Source organism: Myxine glutinosa, chromosome 12, assembly GCF_964187855.1.
Source record: "Myxine glutinosa chromosome 12, kmMyxGlut1.1, whole genome shotgun sequence".
Lineage (NCBI taxonomy): Eukaryota > Metazoa > Chordata > Myxini > Myxiniformes > Myxinidae > Myxine > Myxine glutinosa.
The window spans coordinates 79136963-79156964 of NC_136272.1; the positions used below are offsets into that span (position 1 = coordinate 79136963).

General features: G+C 44.0%; 2 protein-coding genes across 2 annotated transcripts in view; one reads left to right on the forward strand and one right to left on the reverse strand.

Moving 5' to 3' along the window:
* The window catches only part of LOC144888467 (uncharacterized), a 790732-nt gene that overhangs the window by 301947 nt on the left and 468783 nt on the right, over positions 1 to 20002 (reverse strand). The window lies entirely within an intron of this gene.
* The window catches only part of LOC137437545 (kinesin heavy chain), a 100591-nt gene that overhangs the window by 59836 nt on the left and 20753 nt on the right, over positions 1 to 20002 (forward strand). Inside the window, exons 12-17 of the mRNA XM_078766276.1 lie at positions 4647 to 4853; positions 5003 to 5146; positions 6575 to 6763; positions 7022 to 7139; positions 7464 to 7540; positions 14946 to 15055. Coding sequence (XP_078622402.1) covers positions 4647 to 4853; positions 5003 to 5146; positions 6575 to 6763; positions 7022 to 7139; positions 7464 to 7540; positions 14946 to 15055 — 845 coding nt within the window. The remainder of the gene's footprint in view (positions 1 to 4646; positions 4854 to 5002; positions 5147 to 6574; positions 6764 to 7021; positions 7140 to 7463; positions 7541 to 14945; positions 15056 to 20002) is intronic.

Consider the following 20002-nt stretch of genomic DNA (forward strand, 5'->3'; position numbering starts at 1 on the left):
GACAGAAAGGGTAGGTTGGAGATGGGTCTGAAGTTGTTTAGGGTGTCAGGGTTTAGACCAGGTTTTTTTAGAATGGGGGTAACAGCAGCAATTTTGAGGGAAGGTGGGACGATGCCTGTAGACAGGGAGGAGTTTATTGTTGCAATGATAAGTGGAGAGAGAGCAGGGAGGGAGGCTTTGACAAAGCTGGAGGGGATGGGGTCAAGAGTGCAGGTGGCAGTTTTCATTCCTATGAGGAGTTCAGAGAGGTCAGTAGGGGAGATTGGGGAGAACCGAGACAGGGGATGGCAGGACAAGGGGGGGCAGGTGGTTGGAGGGGGAGCGGGTGCGGCGGTGGTCAAGCTGTTGTAGATGTTGTCAATTTTGCGTTGGAAGAAAGAGAGGAAGGAGATGCAGTTGTCTACTGTGAATGACTGGGTGGTGGTGTTCAGGGGGCGGAGGAGTTTGTTTATTGTCGAGAAGAGTGCTTTTGGGTTTCCGGAGCCAGAGTGGATAATTTGAGAGTAGTAGGCAGAGCGGGCGCGGGAGAGGGCATCTTTGTAGTGTTGTATGTGGTCCTTGTAGGCTTGGGAGTGAACTGTGAGACCCGTTTTATTGCGGAGTCTTTCAAGTTGGCGAGCACGAGTTTTCATCAGGTGGAGTTCAGGGGTAAACCAGGGAGCAGAATGGGTGAAAGAAACTGTTTTGGTTTTTACAGGTGCAAGCTGGTCAAGGCAGGAGGAGAGAGTGTGGTTGTAGTAGTCAGTGAGGTCGGAAGGGGTGTGGAGGTCAATGAAGGGAGAAGTGGACATTTTTTCAGAGAGGGTGGATGAGAATGAGGTAGGTGAAAGAGCGTTTAGCTTACGGAAGTTGATTGTGCGATAATGCCTTGGTGTTGGGGCGGGGATGTTGATGGTCAGAGTGATGGCTAAGTGGTCAGAGAGGGTGAGGTCGGAGCCATAGAGATGGTGCAAACTTAATCCAGTGGAGCAGACAAGGTCCAAAATGTGACCACTTAGAAGGGACAGAGTCACAGAGCATGTGCCCTTTTACTTACAGAAGGAACTTTATTAAATATTGTAACACTTCATACATGATCTCAACACTACCTAATCCAGGAACCCTGCTCACCTTCACTCATTCATTCCTCTTTTTTTTCCCCACCTGTGGAACCAACTTCCACATACTTTTCAATCTCATTCTTCCCTCCAGGTCTGCAAGACAGCTGTTCACCACCATCTTAGATCATCCCCAATCCAAAACCATGACTTTTACTACCCTCGTTATCCCCAATGCCTCCTTCCAAATTTCCAGGTTTCCCTCCTGAAAGTTTCTTTCTGTATTCATCTTGTCCACCCTATGCATCCTCTTCTGCCCCATTATTCCTCCCCACACCCATTGTTTGTCCGTCTTGCCTTCCTCTTCCTTGGCCGTCGGCTCTGATGTAGGTGCTTTCCCCCCCCTTTCTCTCTGTGTTGTGCCTTTTATTGTTTTTTTGTTTTTTGGGTTTTTTTGTATACAGGATCGAGGCTCATGAAAGAGCCAACATTTATCACACACACAAAAAAAAAATCAAACAGACACATAAAACATATAATAAGGGGAGCGGTAGACAAGATGGGGAGAGAAGGGGAAGCACACAAACACAACATTTGAGAGCAGGGACATCGGGAGATCTGTGGGAGGGAGAGGGCTTGGGGGGGAGGAGGTGTGGGAAGGGGGGGGGGTGGGAGAAGTATAAAATACAAGGACACTGCAAGGACTTCCAGGAAAGAAGTTGGTATATCTAAAAAGTGGATCTGGGGTGAAATTAGCGGGGGTAGAAAGGATCAGGGTTTTGGATGGGGGAGGATAGGAGATGGTGGTGAACAGCTGTTCCTGATCCTGATCCGTTCAGTGTACGAGTACTAGCTCTTCCATGAGCCTCGACTATGTATACACAACAAAAAAAAAAAGATGCGTCAATGGTGATAAACGTCTGAAAAAAGTTTTATTTTCCCAAAATCTTTTTATTATTTAATGATATACTTTTATTTATTATTTAATGATATACATTTAATGATATTTATTTTATTTAATGATATTAAATATCATTAAAATGCCATTGAATGCCATTGAATCCTGAATGCCATTGTAGTGTCCATCTTGTTTATACCGTGCACCCCGCCCCAGCCCTCACCCCTGTTCTCTACTGTTGTTGTGCTTCCCCCTCTCTCCCCCTCTTGTCTCCCACTCCCTTTATTATTGGTCTATGTGTTAGCTCTTATACGAGCCTTAGTATACAACAAAAAAGCACAACATCAATAGAACACAAATCACCTACTTGTCACTTTCAAAAACGTCCCATTTAGCAGTACTTGGCTAAGATTTTACACCATATCGACCAATCAAATTCGCCGCTCATGCTCTCAGCATTGGGGAATATCGAGATTCGGACAAAATGGCGGCCCAGAGGAAATATACATCGTGCTCGGTAAAGCAAAGCAAGAGTTGAAAAGACCCTTCCGATGTCCTTTTGTTTCAGACTGCGTGGGGGTAAGGTGTGCTATGAATTCTCTAGTTGGAGTTATTTTTTATTATTTTGTGTATTTTTTATAACTCGTCTTGTCTTGCCTTTCTTTGGGATCCATTAGGATTCAGATTCAATAATAACGATAACAACGTCAGATGAAAAGGAACTTGCTCAGTAAAGAAGAAGAATTTGGAGTAATGAATGTTAAACATGTCTATGCAGGAATACTGCTATCTACGGCTGTTTATAGAATTTTAAATTGTGGTCTCACTGTGCCGGACTTTATTAATGAGGGTCTTCGGGCTGAGGTAATCGAGCAGCATGACCCTTCTCTTGTGAAGTTGCCTCACTGAGGTAATCGAGCAGCACGACTTTTCTACTGTAAAGTTGCCTCACTGAGGTAATCAAGCAGCACGACCCTTCTACTGTAAAGTTCCCTCGCTGAGGTAATCGAGCAGCACGACCCTTCTCTTGTGAAGTTGCCTCACTGAGGTAATCAAGCAGCACGACCTTCTGCTGTCAAGTTGCCTCACTGAGGTAATCAAGCAGCACGACCCTTCTACTGTCAAGTTGCCTCGCTGAGGTAATCGAGCAGCACGACCCTTCTCTTGTCAAGTTGCCTCACTGAGGTAATCAAGCAGCACGACCTTTTGCTGTCAAGTTGCCTCACTGAGGTAATCGAGCAGCACGACCCTTCTACTGTCAAGTTGCCTCACTGAGGTATTCGAGCGGCCCGACCCTTCTCTTGTCAAGTTCCCTCACTGAGGTAATCGAGCAGCGCGACCCTTCTGTTGTGAAGTTGCCTCACTGAGGTAATCGAGCAGCCCGACCCTTCTCTTGTCAAGTTCCCTCACTGAGGTAATCGAGCAGCACGACCCTTCTCTTGTCAAGTTCCCTCACTGAGGTAATCGAGCAGCACGACCCTTCTCTTGTGAAGTTGCCTCACTGAGGTAATCAAGCAGCATGCCCTTCTGCTGTCAAGTTGCCTCACTGAGGTAATCGAGCAGCACGACCCTTCCCTAGTCAAGTTGCCTCACTGAGGTAATCGAGCAGCACGACCCTTCCCTAGTCAAGTTGCCTCACTGAGGTAATCAAGCAGCACGACCCTTCTCTAGTCAAGTTGCCTCACTGAGGTAATCAAGCAGCACGACCCTTCTCTTGTCAAGTTTCCTCACTGAGGTAATCGAGCAGCACGACCCTTCTCTTGTCAAGTTTCCTCACTGAGGTAATCGAGCAGCACAACCCTTCCCTAGTCAAGTTGCCTCACTGAGGTAATCAAGCAGCACGACCCTTCTCTTGTCAAGTTTCCTCACTGAGGTAATCGAGCAGCACGACCCTTCTCTTGTCAAGTTTCCTCACTGAGGTAATCGAGCAGAACGACCCTTCTCTTGTCAAGTTCCTCACTGAGGTAATCGAGCAGCACGACCCTTCCCTAGTCAAGTTTCCTCACTGAGGTAATCGAGCAGCACGACCCTTCTCTTGTCAAGTACCCTCACTGAGGTAATCGAGCAGCACGACCCTTCTCTTGTCAAGTTTCCTCACTGAGGTAATCAAGCAGCACGACCCTTCTGCTGTCAAGTTGCTTCACTAATGTAACCAATGGATTACATTTTGAATTGTAAACTAGATGTTGCATAACATGGTTACATTGAGTTACAGCAAAACGACGGACATATCGGCAATGCCCAATCCTTGATGTCCATGTAAAATTATTCCTATGTTGTTGTGGGGTTGGCTACGCGGAAGTTTTTGGCTCAAGTCGTTCATGAACTGGCTGGCCAGGCCTGATGCTCGACTAAGGAGTTATAGCAGGAATTTGGAATTTGGTCAGGGTGCCGGCGATAGCTCACCTACTCTTCGCGAGGTACACCGTGGGATCTTTAACATCCACCAACTCATACCAGCAGATGAGATGCCCAGTTTCACGTCCAGCCGAGGGGCGTTACACACATTGATGAACCACCATGCCTGTAAAACACCGGGATGACAGTTTATAGCTGGGTCGGGATTCAAAACCAGGCTAGACGGCTTAGAAGCGAAGGCCATCCTGTCAGCCAGCCCCTAGACGGATTTGCGCTTACAATTACAACTCTAATGTGTACCTTTTGTTCAGGAAATACCCAACTGGTTTGTGTGTGGCATATGTTTCCCACAGCTGATTGCTTCATCACGTAGAGACTATGACAACGTGCAGGAAGACCTGACACGAATACAGGTTGAGAATGAAGCAGCTAAGGAGGAAGTGAAGGAGGTCTTGCAGGCTCTCGAAGAACTCGCTGTGAACTATGACCAGAAGAGCCAGGAGGCTGAAGATAAGAGCAAAGAAAATGTAAACCTCAATGAAGAGCTCACCCAAAAGTCGGTAAGATGGGGAGGGCAAAAATAAATTTGGTATTTTATTCTGAAAATAAGTTTAAAGCTCAATAATATTTTCTCCAATGTCTAATCAGCTAATGTGACGTTGATTTTGATCAGTTTCCTTGAAATCTCCTCTCACCCTATGACCCCCAGACCTTGCTGTCAAGCACAGAGGCTGAAGTACAGAGATTGCAAGAGATGGGGAATCATCAGCGGAAGCGTGTTGCTAACATGCTGGTCTCCCTGCTCAAAGACTTGGGAGAGATTGGTGCCACTGTGGGGACCAGTGACCTTAAAGCAAGTACCTCTGTACACCATTGTAATAGTTTGGCTCATCTAATTTGCAAGACAGTACCATTCCAGGAAGGCTGCTTGCTGGAGATCTTTAGGTTGGTGCCACACGTGCACTCATCCGTTTGTCAAGAACATGGTGAAGGATGATTCATCTGACTATATCACATTTCTCCACTGCTCGGTAGTCCATTGCCTGTGCTCTTTGCACCGCTGGACTCGCAAACCTGCATTGCCAGGGTTTACGAGTGATTTTTGCACTGCAACCTGACTATGGCATCCACTCTGTGGCATTCTCAGCTGACTGTTTCTAATGAAACTGGCTGCTCACACCCCAGGTTGAAATTTGCAGTCAATTGATCTGCAGTTGCTCACCTTGCCCTAATTATATCACGATCTTAAATTAATGCACAGATATCAGGATCCTGGTGTATGCGCTTCCACCCACTGTTGCCCTTTGCTGATGATGTTGGCATGGAACCCTGAGAGAAAGACATCACTCTAGTCACCGTTGCTCATGAAACATCAGCAAGTTGAGCTATCTTTGTCACTGAAACTCCTTACAAACGTGCCCAATCACCCCACTTTCAAAGTCACTGAGGCCTCCTCTTGCAATCATGCTAGTCATAATTATAGGCAACCAGGCCTGTGCAACGTTTTTATATATGACCTTAAGCATGTTGGGATGTTATTTGCTTTATTAACACTTGGGCTACACCTGTGTGGAAGCCGTTGCTTTCAATATACTTGTCCCTCATTTACCCAGGTGTTTCCATTTTTATTGTCCACTACCTGTATGTGCTATGGATAATGTCAATGTATGTGACATCATTGGGTGCACGGATGATACGGTTATATGGGCCATAATAGTAGCATGTTCAGTTAACAATGGTATTTTTATTCAGAATGAGCGTGCGAGGTGAGACTATGTGCTCTACCGAGTGCCATTCTCGTTTTAACTGCGATGATGTATTCCCTGACTTTGCTAATAATTGGAAGTAAGATAATGGGCTATTGGGTTTTGAGATGTTCACCCAGTTTTCAGCGTCCTTGTATTAGTCCCCTACCGGTGTACACCGGAGGGGACTATAGGTTTGCACTCCGTCCCTCCGTCTGTCCGTCTGTCAGTCTGTCCGTCCGTCACGCAAAGAACAGTTTTCCGGACTTTTTTTCTAAACTCTTAATGCTAATGATTTCAAACTTGGTACATGGTTTCCTCATGATAAGTTACAGATCAAGTTCAAACTTCACGACGTTTCGATCATTTTTGACAAAGTTATGGCACTTTGAACTTTGGTAATTACCCCAACAGTTTTCCGGACGACAGACTGCCGGTAGGGGACATGTATTGCAGCGCAATACTCAGAATGCTTGTTTATTTTGTCCCCTTTGTTTATTTTCTCCTAACCGTAATGTGGTAATATTTTTATTCAGCCCGGAGAACTGAGTGGAATGTTGGAGGAGGAGTTCACTGTCGCAAGGCTGTATGTGAGCAAAATGAAATCCGAGGTGAAGACACTTGTGAAACGGTGTCGTCAACTTGAGGGTCAGCAAACTGATTGTACCCGGAAGCTGCAGGAGAATGAGACCGAGCTGGCTGCTTGCCAGCTACTCATTTCTCAGGTGAGTACGCAAGCCGGATGAACTTTGAGAAATCAATTTTTGGCCCGCATCACCGTGGTGTGTTGAGAATACCATAATTACATTTTTGTACTGGCTGTTCGATTTTATCTGGTTGCGTTATAATACAATGGGATTCTACGAGACACTTAAGTACAACTTTATTATAACATTGCCGCCCCCCCCACCCCCCAACTTAAAATTGCAAATAATTTATTTTACTGCCACCCCACCCTCCCCCCCAATTCCGCTACCCTCCAGCATGAAGCAAAGATTCGTTCCCTGTCTGAGTACATGCACAGTGTGGAGCAAAAGAAGCGGCAGCTGGAGGAGGCGTTTGATACTGTCAATGAAGAATTGGCAAACCTTCGAGCACAGGGTATGGGAAAGGACCGTCATGCAATAGGGTCTGGATACCGGTGTTTGGGAATGACAGGGGCTGGGGGGTCAATTAATGACCATACAGTGGACTTTGGAACTCTGTGACATGGCAGTATAACAAATTGGGAAATTTCTCAAATACATTACAAATGTGCAGGTGTAAAGCATACTTGGTAGAAATCTACCAGTGGTGAACCTAGTGCTAATAAACGATATTTTGATAAAGTTGGGCAAAATGATGTTTTGTGAACTGTTTGAAATGACTTTGGCAACAGCCCCTTCCACAAAAGTTGCACCATTCCCCCTTTCCCATTGACCACAGAGACAATGAATGAGATGAGCTTGAAGGACAAAGAGAAGGAACATTTGGACAAACTTCAGGATGCCAATGAGATAAAGGTGCGAACACACAGGGGAGGATGGGTTGCAGTCACAAACAGAAAACGTTTGATCCATTCATCCATTGTGCCTTTTTGAAAATACGTACTGACAAAATGTTTCAAAACCCACAAAATTGTGATGGAGTGATACATGAAGTAATTTTTTTTCAGTAGGATTAGAGAAGCAGAGCATTCAGTGATGTACAGGTATTCAGCAATTGACCCTTGTCAAAAAATTTGGGGGAAGTGGCATCTTCAGCATAAGAAGTTGCCGAGGTGAGGTATGCCTGATGCACGATGTCTTTGGAGCCTTCTGGCATCAGAAAAATATGTATGATGTCTTTTAACGTAATGCTCAAAAGTCTTTGTTCCACAAGGGTGAATACATTCTTGGGTAAAATGCCAGGGGCATAGAAAAGGCCCCTTTATATAAGGGTATGTGCCATGTGGCAAAGTATAGAAAATAATGGACATTCTGACATTTGGACATCTGGACATTTGGCATGTGGAAAATGCCAAACAATGCAAAATAAGGGGCATTCAAAATAAGGGACAAAATAAGGGAGGAGGAACCAAGTATTGCTCTAGAAAAGTTCATATGAAGGGGCGCCAATTTGATTCATACATCTGCATGAAGAAGTAAATGTATTTTATTTGCCAGATGTAGAGCACCCCTTTACATGAACTTTTCTAGAGTATTACTTGGTTCCTCCTCAGAACACAAGGGTAGTCCAGCATGCACATGAGATTTTTTGAATGCCCCTTATGAATCCCTCCCTTGTTTGGCATTTTCTACAAGCTGTGGAATGTCCATTCTTTTCTATATTTTGCCACATGGCACATACCCGTATAAAATGGGCCTTTTCTATGCCTCTGGCATTCTACCCAAGAATGTCCCTTCTTTTCTATAGTTTGCCACATGGCACATCCCATATAAAGGGGCCTTTTCTATGCCCCTGGCATTTTTCACAAGATACATTTTAAATGCGAACAAATTGCATTTGTTCATCGTACAATACTTTATTCAAGACGATATGAAAAAACTTGAAAAAGGTAGGGTACTCCAAGAAAAAGGTAATCCAAGAAGTTCTGTCACTCAAGCTTTTGGGTCTCACTATCTGCCATGATAGTAAGGGAAACATATGAAAATCTGTTAACTAAATTGTTACCAAAACATTTCTTCACCAATATGTTTGTAAAGGTGTGTAATAACATGTGTTAAAATGTTGAAGGTCAACTCCCGTGGGAAACCCAGAAAAAAAGCTGTTGAATTCGGGTACCGAAAAATTATTTTCGAGAATTTTTATTTTTTAAAATCGGCCCTTAAGTAACTTATGAGGGCTCAAATAAGGGTTTTTCATGATTCTGAGTTGATTGTTAACATTTATATTTCACCACAGACACTCCTTTGTGGAAAAATAATTTCTAAATATATCTCATTTTCTACTTTGCAGGACATGGAGTCTAGCAATATGGATGAAGACGTTACTCCACCTGTGCTCAATTGCTTCATCTGTGCACGCTCGGATACACCAGCTGAAAGGCTCATACAGGCAACTCCAAAGGGATACTCAACTTTATTGAAACAAGCAGAAACTGTCGAAAATGTTACTGTTGTGGAACGTATGAAGGAGGCTCAAAAGGAAGGAAAACTGAGGTACCACCAGAAGTGTAAAAATGATCTGTACAACAACTTTGTTGCAACCACCAAGAAGTCAGCTCAAGCATCAAAGGCAGAGAAAGAGTCATCAAAGTTGAAGAGAAGACGCACTACTTGTGAGTTCAGTTCATCAACTGGCTGCAGTTCTAGAAGATCACAGTCAGTTGACCTCCTGTATAAGGATGTATGCATTCTTTGCAACCAACCAGCCCAGCTCTACAAAAATAATCCAGCACAAGCTAGAAAGAAATACAGAGTGCCAGATAATTTGACTGCAGATACACTGAAGGCAAGCTTGCTGAAGACAGCACGGAGTCGCGGGGATGACTGGGGCACTGAAGTCACTGGACGCCTGGAAGGGATCAACGACTTGGTAGCAGAAGAAACACTGTACCATTTGCGATGCAAACTTATGTTTGCGAGAGGTGACAGTTTGTCCAAGACTGATGAGGAAGGAAAAAGGAAGAGAGGACAGAGGAGTATTGATGAGGAGCGAGAGGCAGTTTTTATTGAATTCTGCGAATGGTTAGACTCAGAATTAGAGCATGGGGCAATGAACATGGACCAAGTCCATGAAAAGCTGCAGGAGTTTGATCAGTCACCAGAGAAGAGCCTTTCTTATTCAAAGCATTGGCTAAAGATAAAACTTCTAGAGAAATACGAAGACACCTTGTATTTCACAACACAGGAAAGAAGGGCAGATGTACTCTGTCTCAAAGATGGCACCGACAATATTCTGCGAGAGCATCATGCTAATCTTGACCATGGAGATGAGAAGACTCAGATCATAAAGACGGCACTCAAGTTCATATCCAATGATATTGCCTTGATTGATTTAGGTCCAAAGTCATACCCCACCACACACAGTATGACTGACATCGATAGTCAGCTGACACTTGTTCCTGCAAGCCTTCAGATGTTCTTGAGACCGATTGTCAAGACAGACGAAAGAGTTGCCGTTTGGGGGCAGAATTTTATTAAGGCCTGTCGACCTCGGTCTGGAGTATTGCCACACCAAATGGGGCTTGCCATACAACTTGATCATAGATTTGGGTCAAAATGGATGCTCAACAAGTTCCACCGGCTGGGATACACTGAGTCTTACACGGAGACACAAAACTACAAATACTGCTTCCTTAATAGTAGGAGTGGAGATGATGTTCCAGATACTTCTGGCACTCTTGACACCATTGTGGAGGAAACCGATGAACAGATCAATGATGAGGTTGCGGTTGATGCTGCGCTTGAGGATCAATCAGTGATGACAGCCAAAGTGCCAGCCAGTGAAAGTGAATTGTCAAGTAATGATCAGGTGGTCTTTATGGAGGTTGGGGAAACAAACAATGCAGTCACTCAGTTTGTTGGAGACAATATAGATTTAAACATTGTCTCTATTCACGGAAACACTCCCTTTCACTCAATGGGTTGGATCGAAGTCACCTCTCCGGCACCACCTTTGCCAGATCCACAGACAACAGCAGCTTTCCCCCGGGTGAAGTTGAAGGCACTCGACAAAGCTAAGATCCTGAGAGGAACTGAAGTAAAGATTATTCCATTTACGAACAGGAAACAGATAGGAACGAACGCGATCATGTTTCTCCCCCTCGCTGAGCTTTCCTCCTCCCTGGCTCATGATCAGCCACTCCTCACTCCAGGTGACACACTCTGCGAGCGGGGTGGGTGATCAAAGCCAACGATCCTGAGTTCCCACACTCCAACTGGAATGGCTGGATGAAGAGAATCCATGCTAATGATGCAAAGCAGAGCACACAGATCGAGTTCCTCCCATTTATTGAAGGAGACCCTAATGACCTCAACACCATCTTCACCACTCTGAAAGAGTGCATACGGCGCGCTGGGGTCGCTATAGTGACCTTTGATCTTCCGATTTGGCTGAAGGCTGTGAATATAATAAAGCAGGCAAATCTACCCGTCATTCCAAGGTTGGGTGGTTTTCACCTGCTGAAGTCTTATCTTGGATCAATGGGTAACATCATGGAAGATTCTGGACTACTAGATGTGATCCGTGCCTACCTGCAGACCCGGGACTGGATCCTTCTACAGAGCATGTCTCTGAACCCCAGTGACTATGGATGGACAATAGGTGTGCATGGGTATGAGCCAGTTCCAACACTGGACCCCACGGCTCCTGAGGAGCTATTGCAGTTCACGAGCTGTAATTGTCACTGGAGATTGCAGCAACCGGCGATGCAGCTGCAAGAAGAATGGGGTCACGTGCATCTCGGCCTGTGGAGTCTGTAATGGCATTACATGCAGAAACTGCAGTCATGATGTTGTTGAGTCTGAAGAAGACATAGACAATGACTGTTGAAACTTCTGACATTGTGAATGAGAAATAACTCTTGAGTATTATATATGTATGTGAAATAAAAGCTACTTTGTGTGTAAATGTAAAAGTGAAAATATAAATGTTAACAATCAACTCAGAATCATGAAAAACCCTTATTTGACCCCTCATAAGTTACTTAAGGGCCGATTAAAAAAAATAAAAATTCTCGAAAATAATTTTTCGGTACCCGAATTCAACAGCTTTTTTTCTGGGTTTCCCACGGGAGTTGAACTTCAACATTTTAACACATGTTATTACACACCTTTACAAACATATTGGTGAAGAAATTTTTTGGTAACAATTTAGTTAACAGATTTGTGAAATATCTCATAAAATGCCCTTACTATGATCTTTCCTGGGAAAACCACATTTCAAATCTGGCCTCCAAAGCCAGTCGCCGACTGGGCATCCTCCGTCGTGCGAAGTCCTTCCTTGGCACACCTGAGCTCCTCACCACATACAAGGCTTTCATCCGCAGCTCAATGGAATACTGCTCTCCCCTCTGGGCTGGTGCTCCTGCCTCACACCTAGCTCGTCTTCACGCTGTTGAAACCAAAGCATTCAGAATCATTGGAATCTCCCGCGATGAAGCTAACTCCAAGGGCCTCTCACTCACTCACCGCAGGCAGGTTGGTGGTCTTTCCGTCTTCTACCGACTCCTCTCTGGCCTTGCCCCCCCCCCCCCCCCCCCCAGCTCTCTCTGGGCTCTGTCCCGCAAATATTCCTACAGGTCGCACAAGATCTGCCTGCAACCCTCTTATGGTCAAACTGCCAAAATCAAGACTCTCTGCTCACCTTCACTCCTTCATTCCTCTTTTCTCCCGCCTCTGGAACAAACTCCCTCACTCTCTTCAATCCCACTCCACCCTCCAGGTCTTTAAAACAGCTATTCACCACCATCTCTTATCTTCCCCCATCCAAAACCTTGATCTTTTCTACCCCCGCTAATTTCACCCCAATTCCACTTTTTTGAAATACCAACTTCTGTCCTGGAAGTCCTTGGTGTCCTTGTGTTTTATACTTCTCCCTTCCCCCCCCCCCCCGCCCCCCTCCCACACCTCCTCCCCCCAAGCCCTCTCCCTTCCACACATCTCCCTGCTCTCAAATGTTGTGTTTGTGTGCTTCCCCTTCTCTCCCCATCTTGTCTTCCTCTCCCTCTTTTTATATATTTTGTTTGTCTGGTCGATTTGTTTGTGAAGTAAATGTTAGCTCTTTCACGAGCCTCGATTCAGTATACAAAAAAAAACAAAAAAAAAACTTTGGAGTCTGATGCTTTATCCATTAGGCCATTGAGCCAACATGTAATTATTTTATTTTATTTTATTTTAAAGGAGTATAAAGTGTGTATATATGTATATTTATAGATATCATAGAGTACGCGAGTACTGTCTATGTAGGGATGGCGTGGGAAAAAAAAGTCGCTCCCATCTGCTACATACAAAACTAAAGTTGGAGTATCTTCTTTTAAAACTTGCTTAGGCTACATGTGAGAGCCTACCTGGTCTGTTCAGCTGATCGTCTCGGCAGGGATCGCTTTTCAGTTCTCCAGACCAAGGCAAAAGCAAAATAAAGCAAAAAAACGCGATCGGTCAAACCTGGGAATTCATCTTCTTGTTCATAATAATAATAATCTTCTTCAGATGGCATATTTCCAAGCTGCCTTTATCAATGGCAATGATTAATCCGACAGAGTTTTACTTCCTGCAACATCCTTCGGAATGTAGTTTTACGTACTTTTCGTGGAATCCTTTCAAGCTACGAGAATTATAATACCAATGTAAAAGAATAGGACTGGGGTAGGCGTGGCTATGACTGCCAATCACCTTGATGGTGGCAGAGCCGCTAGACACATTTGCTTCAGTGTCGGTGTTCTGGGTGATAATGTTATGTGGGATCAAATAATATCAGCAGAAATATCATGTCTCGGGAAATGCCTTGTTTTTCATTGTTACATTTATGAAAATAAAATAATAGTGAGGTACCAGTGCTACACACCGCACATGAGACACGTGATCAGTGATCACGAACCCTCCAGTCACGGGTTCTCGGTGGCAGATTCCCTAATTCAGCGCATCACTGAGCCACTCCTCCACTCCATTCCATTCATTTTGAGAGCATTAGATTCCACAGAATCCAGGAAAGACAGATGCGATGCTGGGAGGGGGGGGGGGGGGAGGGGGGCAGCTTTAAATGATAAGATGTTACTTCCCATATCTTGGTGCAACATTAGTTGATATTCTATCTATCAAATGAAGTTTATGATAATTATCCTATCAAGTGAAGCCTACCATTAATTGATAGAGACTTCTCACTAGTTTTGTGCAAAGATAACCAGGTTGGGCCCAAGCGTTACCTAACCTAAGGCGGAAAAAAATATATTGCTGGTCTCAGGTCAGATCAAAGTTCCAGAATTGATGCGGCGATGCGGTTTTTTTTTTCCTCTTGTTTTTTTTTGAAAAGCATGGATTGCACATATAACGGTGTTGTTTTTTGTGTCCTCATGCCTTGCGGTCCTCCTCATCTGCCGTGGTGCCGTCCAGAGAGAAATTAAAGACAGCCAATGGGACAGGTCGGCCTTTTTGTAAATAATGAACACAAGCTTAATAAGTTATTTTAAAATGTATTTATTCTGAAAATCATTAAGTTCTTCAAGCATATTGTGGACTGCCATTTCGTTCTCGAGATCGCCTCGCTGTACCGTCAAACATTCCAATGCGTCGATCGCGTCAACACTGCGCATGCGCAAGTAGTCTAACAGGCCGATGGTCTCCCACGATCTCTTCTCCCAGTCCACCAGATTATCACAGACACTTAAAACGTCATGACAAACGAGATAGGATCCAGGCCTAACTAACAAGACCACCCGCAGCTCTCTAGGCCTTCTGGTTGCTTCACACGAACCCGACAAAAAACGTCTTCGTTTCAATAAATGACAATATCCAGTCGTTTGGATTCATGGCGGCACGGCACACAAAACTACTCATATCTTTGGAACGGCTGGTTGGATTTGGACAAACTAAACGTAGTTTTATAGTGGAGAACCTCACTGACCCGTAGTTCCCGAGATAGTGCACCGACCCGGCAACAACAGGCGCGCGCTGTTGTAGGTACCGTTGGAAATTTAAAAAGGAAAAAATTGTTGACGCGCAGGGTCAAAATCGATGCGCGCGCTTACCAGAGACCGGAAATATATTTTTCTCGGCCTAATACCAACTTGAGTTGAATGGATTGCACTGATCTCAAAAATATATAAAGGATAAGTCACTCTTCTACATGTTGGTCTTTTGAAAGCCTTTTTGTTTTTGTCACGTAGATGCATTTGCTTGTGGATATGTAGTCGCAGGCAGCTCCAATGAAATGTCGTCGCAGGTAGTTGCATGTGATTGTGGATATGTGTATCTGCTTTCGGTGCAGAAGTCCTTGGAGGAGCAGATGGCAGAACACCGAGAGGTTCATCAGAAACAGCTTTCGCGCCTCCGTGATGAAATTGAGGAGAAACAGCAAATGATCGATGAGCTGAAAGAGTGAGTTTCTCACACATTCACGTGAGCTTTCTGTCTCTTTAAAACTGGCATTATACAATTCATGTGTAATCTACGTAAAGGTGTGTATAATTTATACATATTTCTATGTCCCTTGTGTGTTACATTATGGGGTGAGGGACTAACTTAGTTGGTGGCATGCTTGTCATTGATCTGTCTGCTCCGGGTTTCATTCCGATAGAGTCGGAAGGACAGCCATAAACTGCTGTTCCAATGCAATGCCAGCAAGAGGTATTGTATCTCAAGGCACACATTATTTTGGATCGCAATATGATGCAGCTTTCTTTCTGCATTAACCAATAATAACCATTCCTTTCACAGAATGTACAAAGGGCTACCGAGGCAGTGTCATTGGCTAAGTGGCGTAATCCTGGACAGGTTGCCACTCCGACACAGGGTACTCGAATAGCTTATTTTTGTCAAAGCTGGTACTCCTTTTTCCAACCTCAGAAGGATGATAGGCTGAGGCAACCCATGTGGTGTTATTTATGGCACAACAGGAGCTTAGGATATTAAGCCAGCTAGCTTATCCATCTGCAGAAGGCTGTGGATATTAAAAATTCCATCATACATTGGGGTTCACTATGTACAGGGTGAGCCAGAAATAGTCATTTTTGAAATTCGTGTGAAGGAAATAAAAAAATGTATTTCAAAATAAATTCATTCATGATATTGAAGTACATAACATGCATTTTTATTTTTTTTATTTTTTACTGATTTAGTTTTCTTTTCTGCAGGCAGAACACTTGAGTGACCATGTGGAACTGGTCCAGGTGAAGAACGTGCTTTTGCTATCAAAGCTTTTTACAAGAATAATGATAGTGCAACTGCTGCACAATGTCATTTCAAACTCCATTTCAATGTTCAAGTCATGGAAATGTGCCGTCTGTTTGTGCTATCACGTTATGGGTTCAGAAGTCTGAGAGGACTGGTTCAACTTTAAAAGAGAAACCGCCTGGAGCACCCAAATCAGTAAGAACGGCACAAAACATTGAGCATGTTTTGGAGTCAGTCAGTTTTGTTTTGAGAAGTCCGCATCAGGACTTTGAGAAGTCCGAGGGAGTCAGTTTTGAGAAGTCCGCATAGCTCCAGCCGAAAGCATGCATGAGTCTTAAGAATTTCTCACACATCACTACGCCGCATATTGCATAAGGATTTAAACTTTTATCCCTATAAAATTCAAACTCCAGGAATTAAGCAAAGATGATGAGATTGCCCGCAATAATTTTTTTGAGGGAATGCTTTCATTTATGGACGGAAATTAAAACCAAAACATTGCTAACAATTTGTTCATGTCTGATGAAGCACATTTTCATCTGTGTGGCTATGTCAACAAGCAAAATACTCGTTTTTGGGCAGTCGAAAACCCAAGAGAAATGCACACAAAACCGTTACACAGTCCCAAAGTCACAGTGTGATGTGCACTTTCATCGTTCGGCATCATAGGGCCTTACTTCTTTTTGAACGATAACGGAAATGCCGTCAATGTTACTGCAGCTCGATATACCGATATGGTTTCTAACTTCCTCTCTAGAGAATGAAACAGATTTGCAGAAGTGAGCCCAATGACATGGTTTCTTCAAGATGGTGCAACCTCCCACACCGCCAGAGTGTCCATGACTACTGTAAGGGTGCTCTTTCCAAAGCATGTCATTTCCAGAAACAGCGATATTCCATGGCCAGCGAGGTCACCCGATTTGACTGCATGTGATTATTTATTGTGGTCATATCTAAAGGACAAAGTGTATGTTAACCGTCCACAAACTCTTCATGAACTTAACAAAAACATCCGATGCGAAATCAATGATATTGACGTGGCCATGTTGCAGAACGTCATGAATAATTGGAGTCCAAGATTGGAGGGATGTGTCAGACAAAATGGTGTGCATCTCCTAGATGTTCTTTTCCACAAATAAATGGCATGTTATGTACTTCACTTTCTTGTAAGAATTTGTTTTGAAATTCAACTTTTTATTACCTTTACACAAGTGTTAAAAATAACCATATTTCTGGCTCACCCTGTATAACCCGCAGGTGGATGTGCTAGGAGGTCTACATGCCACAGGTACGATCCAACAATGCTGCAAAGGATTATGTTTTGCACCCCCTGAGATCCTAGCTTGTGTTACCGATATCTGAATGTCTAAAAAGGTCCAGATAATCTGAATATTGCAATTTTTCTTATCACCATGCATTGTGCTACAGTTCCGCATTGGATTCCTCGTCTGTGATTGTTAACGGAATTCGAGGAACTACATGAAATCGACATTCGTCACAAACGTCATTTTGGACCACGAATCGGAAAACGAAAATCTAGTTCATCACTACTTTGGCTCTGAATTCGACCCGATCGCACATGCGCAGAGAGGATAATTATTTTACTCGGTCTGCCTGTCTGGCAGTCAAACAAAACTGAAACCTAGAAAGCATCTCAAAAAGCAAAGCCCGTCCGTGGCTGCTTTCTACACAATCTAAACCTGACAAAGTGATAGTTAAATAAATTCTACCTCTTGTTAATTTGTGTTCTCCATATTCTCATAATAAAGGTTTATTGAAAATTTGATGACAAAATCTCAAGTGGTTAAAAAAGTTGTTGCCTGGACACACGGACTATGGAAGGGTGAATTTTTGTCTACAGAGGGGTGAATCTTGCAAATAGTTTCTGTAGGGTTCACCTGACCGCCTGGATGGGTTTGAGGGTGGAGTAGTAGTTGAAACTCGAATCCTATCCAGGATCCTCCTGATGACACCATCTTTGTATTTTTGAGCTCCTCCTGATACGCCAGTGCTGTATTTGGTCAGTTAATTGATGATGTAGATGGATTATAACTCTCAAAATCCAGCTCTCAATAACCCCCCCCCCAACCCCCCCCCCCCCCTCCCCAAAAGTACAACCAACTCAAGGTTTTTGCCAACACAAGACAGGCTCATACAGTCTCGTGTTTCAGTGACAGGGTGACATTTGGCAGACTCACACAGTCCATATACCTTCCAATCTTAAATGCCCTCCTTCAAAGCAAGAGAGGGATTCTTTGAAAAAGGACTCTTGCCTGAACCAGTCGCTTCACCTCTTTTACCATGGCTGTTAGCCTACCACTCACAACATTTTGTTGTGGAAATTCATTATTACCCTCGCCAGAAGAGAGGGTATTGCATTTGGGTCCGTTTGTTTCTGTCTGTCTGTCTGTCTGTTTGTTTATCCGTCTGTCTGTTTGTCCGCACAGGATAAGTATGCTTTTCTCTGCAGCCATTGGTCCGATTGACAGGGAATTTTCACAATAGATGCACCTCCTCTTGTAGAATTTTATAATGCTAATTATGATATCAGAGGTCACGTGGTACGGGCGCCATCTTAGAAAAAAACCGAAAACCTTTGCACCTCGATATCTCCAAAAGAACTGCGAAGAAAAACTTGAGACATGGCTCATTGTAAAGAACTCTCCATGGGGAATAAAATATGTTTATGATGATGTCATAGGTGCCTCCATTATGACATCATAATTCGACAAGTACAAAACTTCATCCGATCAAGATGAAATTTCTTGAGCGTCATCTATGGATAAATTGTTGGAGAATTTTTTTTAATAATGACGTCATCGGTCTCGTGGTTCGGCCGCCATATTTTTTTTTAACACAAAAGCCCTAAAAACCCTTTTACTCCAAAACGGCTGAACAGATCGAGGCAAAACATTACATGCATGATCGCATACCCATGACAAACAAAAAAGTTCCATGACCGTGACGTCATAGGTCAAATGGTTTGGTGGCTATGATTTTTTGAAGAATACAACAACAACAACATGCATTTTAAAGGCCATTTTCCCTGCTAGAGTGGGGGTTAGCCTTGTGGTCCCCATGACAATCTTCTCCATTTTGCCCTATTTTCTGCATCTCTCCTTGTTAACCCGCCTTGCTCGCATTTCTTCTTCCACCATCTTTAGCCAAGTCTTTCTCGGTCTTCCCCGTCCTCTACTTCCTTCTACATTCATTTCCATCACTCTTCTCAACCAGTCACTTTCATCCTTCCTCAACACATGACCAAACCATCTCAACCTGTTCCTCTTCACAGCATCAATCACAGGCTCTATTCCCATCATCTTTCGCAATTCATTATTTGTCTTCCTCTCTCTCAACGATACTCCGCACATCCACCGAACCATTCGCATTTCCACACTTTCCAGCCTTCGTTGCTGCTCTACGTTCATTACCCATGTCTCGCTCCCATAAATCGTAACACTTCTCACACATGCAGCATACACCTTTCCCTTCAGCTTCAACGACACTCCCCTCCTCATCAGCATGCCACTCAGTTCCCGAAACTTCTTCCATGCACATCTCACTCTAGCAACCGTTGCCGAGTCTGATCCACCTGCTCCATTCAGCATGTCTCCGAGGTAGCAAAATGTTTTCACACCTTCCAGCTTCATGCCGTCTCCAAGATCCAACTCAACATTTCCTCCATCTGCAGCTCCCTCTGTGCACACCTTACATTTGAATGTAGCTGCCACACTGGTTAATGACCCTCTCAGACCACTGCATTTTTGATGAACCCACTCAGCGCACATTGTACATTGAATGGAATTCACTCCGACACCCTTCCTGCACACAGCACATGGTCACTTCCCAGTTCTTTCCACCTCACCACATGCTTTACCACTTGCCATCACCTTCGTCTTTCCGATATTCACCTTCAGACCTTTTGTCTCCATACATTCCTTCCACTTGTTCATCTTTTCCTACAGTCCATCCATACTTTCCGCAATCAACACCAGATCATCTGCATACAACAACTCCCACGGAAAACCCTCCTTTACGTTCTGAGCCAGCACCTCCATCACAGCTACAAATAGTAGTGGACTTAGTACCGACCCTGGACTTAGTAGGACTTAGTAGAAACCCTGGTGTTGGGCTAGCGGCTAGGGTGCCAGC